Raw genomic sequence first — 2656 nt, 5'->3', positions numbered from 1 at the left:
ATAGATCAGTTAAGTCCCCGGTTGGTATTCTAGAGGATCTCCAAGTAAAAGTCGGGAACACCTCTGTTCCAGCAGACTTCGTAGTTCTAGAGCTGGAAGAGGAATCCAAAGGTCCGCATTTTAGGAAGACCGTTCCTATGTACTGTTGGAGCCATCATTGATGTCCGGCAAGGGAAGATTGATCTCAATCTGGGAGACATAGTCATGCAGTTCGAGATGGATGAGCTGCTGAAGAAGCCGATGCTGGATGGACAGACCTTCGAGGTGGATGAAGGGATTGATCTGCTGCAACCTCGCGATGGGATGATCGAGGAGATTCTTACAGAAGATCCACTTGAGCTTGCACTAGTAAGAGCTGAGGCCGAACAGAGTGTTGAGAACATTGACGCAGATGGGTATGCTAAGATGCTTGACTCCGCAAGGAGTATGGGAAGAACGGTGGCGAGTCTAAGTCTGGGGGAAGAAAGCAACAAGGACGAGAACACTCCAACTGGAGCGACCCCTTTACCGAACTCGCCGAACCTACCTGATGATCCCTGGAGCGAGTTGAAGGCTCCCAAGGTTGAGCTAAAACCCCTTCCCAAGGGGCTCAGGTACGCTTTCTTAGGTCCAAATTCCACTTATCCTGTCATTGTGAACGTTGAACTCAAAAATGTGGAAACTGCACTGCTTTTGTGTGAGCTTAGGAAGTATCGTAAGGCATTAGGATATTCACTAGCTGACATACCTGGCATCTCACCTGATTTTTGCATGCACAGAATACACCTAGAAGATGAATCAATGACTTCTGTTGAACATCAGAGGAGGTTAAACCCGAATCTAAAAGATGTTGTTAAGAAAGAGATAATGAAACTTCTTGAAGCGGGTGTGATCTATGCCATATCTGATAGTAAGTGGGTTAGCCCTGTTCATCTAGTACCTAAAAAAGGTGGGATCACTGTTATCACAAATGAAAAGAATGAATTGATCCCTACTAGAACAGTGTCAGGACATCGCATGTGCATTGATTTCAGAAAATTAAATGCAGTCACTAAAAAGGATCACTTTCCACTTCCCTTCATTGATCAAATGCTTGAGAGATTGGCTAACCACCCATATTACTGCTTTTTAGATGGTTATTCGGGTTTCTTTCAGATCCTTATCCATCCGGACGATCAGGAGAAGACGACGTTCACATGCCCATACGGAACATACGCATACAGGAGAATGCCATTCGGCCTGTGCAATGCGCCAGCAACATTTCAGCGCTGCATGATGTCGATCTTTACTAACCTGATTGAAGACATTATGGAGGTTTTTGTGGACGATTTCAGTGTCTATGGAAGCTCCTTTAGTGTTTGTTTGTCAAACATGTGCAGGGTACGCAAAAGGTGTGAGGAGAAACATCTGGTGCTAAATTGGGAGAAGTGCTACTTCATGGTCAGAGATGGGATTGTTCTAGGGCATAAGATCTCCGAGAAAGGCATTGAGGTAGATAAGGCAAAGGTCGAGGTGATGATGAGTTTGCAGCCACCAACAACTGTGAAAGCTATCAGAAGTTTCTTAGGTCACGCAGGGTTTTACAAGAGGTTCATCCAGGACTTCTCAAAAATAGCGAGACCACTCACCAGACTGCTTTGCAAGGAGATCAAGTTTGATTTCGACTGCGAGTGCTTAGCTGCGTTCCATACGATCAAAGGAGCTCTAGTCAGCACACCTGTTGTACAACCGCCAGACTGGGATCTCCCTTTTGAGATCATGACTGATGCTAGTGACTTTGCAGTTGGAGCAGTCCTTGGGCAGCGCAAGGACAAGAAACTTCATGTGATCTATTACGCAAACAAAACCATGGATGAAGCTCAATGCAGATACGCTACGAATGAGAAGGAACTCCTGGCTATTGTTTTTGCATTCGAGAAGTTCAGATCCTACCTGGTGGGATCAAAGGTGATTGTGCACACAGACCATGATGCTCTTAAGTACTTTCTCACAAAGAAGGATGCAAAACCGAGGTTGTTGAGGTGGATTCTTCTTCTCCAAGAATTTGATCTTGAGATAAAAGACTAAAAGGGAGCCGAGAATGGGGTTGCAGACCACTTGTCCAGAATGAAGATTGAGGACGACACAGCTCTTGAGGAAGAAAACACAGTGCAACACGTCAACGCGATTGGTCTGCGCTTCGCGGAACAACCCCTAAGCATAACATCCGATTATTCTCGCGTACTGGAACAACCAGTAGCCGCGATCCAAAAGCAGTACTCTCACCTCCCCTGGTTTGCTGAGATTGCGAACTTCCTAACTGCTGAAAATGAACCAATTAGGTTCACTGGAAATGAGAAGAGGAAGTTCTTAAAAGAGGCGAGGCAGTATGTTTGGGATGAACCGTACTTATACAAACATTGCAAGGATGGCATATTCAGAAGGTGTGTTCCAGAGGCAGAAATTCCAAGGATTCTACATCATTGCCATGGTTCCTCTTATGCAGGGCACTTCGCCACATTCAAAACGGTTTCTAAAATCCTCCAAGCAGGTTTCTGGTGGCCAACTATGTTCAGAGATGCTCACGCCTACATAGCTCGATGCGATGCATGCCAGCGACATGGGAACATCAGCAAAAGGAATGAAATACCTCAGAATTACATTTTAGAAGTTGAGGTGTTCGACTGTTGGAGAGTCA

The 2656-nt window shown here is 45.4% G+C and overlaps 1 protein-coding gene across 1 annotated transcript in view; it reads left to right on the top strand.

Moving 5' to 3' along the window:
* LOC106314701 overlaps window positions 1–2656 on the top strand; it is a 5411-nt gene that overhangs the window by 1741 nt on the left and 1014 nt on the right. Inside the window, exons 4-6 of the mRNA XM_013752532.1 lie at window positions 10–111; window positions 173–1991; window positions 2085–2402. Coding sequence (XP_013607986.1) covers window positions 10–111; window positions 173–1991; window positions 2085–2402 — 2239 coding nt within the window. The remainder of the gene's footprint in view (window positions 1–9; window positions 112–172; window positions 1992–2084; window positions 2403–2656) is intronic.

The sequence above is a fragment of the Brassica oleracea genome, chromosome C9 (assembly GCF_000695525.1).
Source record: "Brassica oleracea var. oleracea cultivar TO1000 chromosome C9, BOL, whole genome shotgun sequence".
Taxonomy (NCBI): domain Eukaryota; kingdom Viridiplantae; phylum Streptophyta; class Magnoliopsida; order Brassicales; family Brassicaceae; genus Brassica; species Brassica oleracea.
This window is presented reverse-complemented; position numbering and strand designations above follow the sequence as displayed.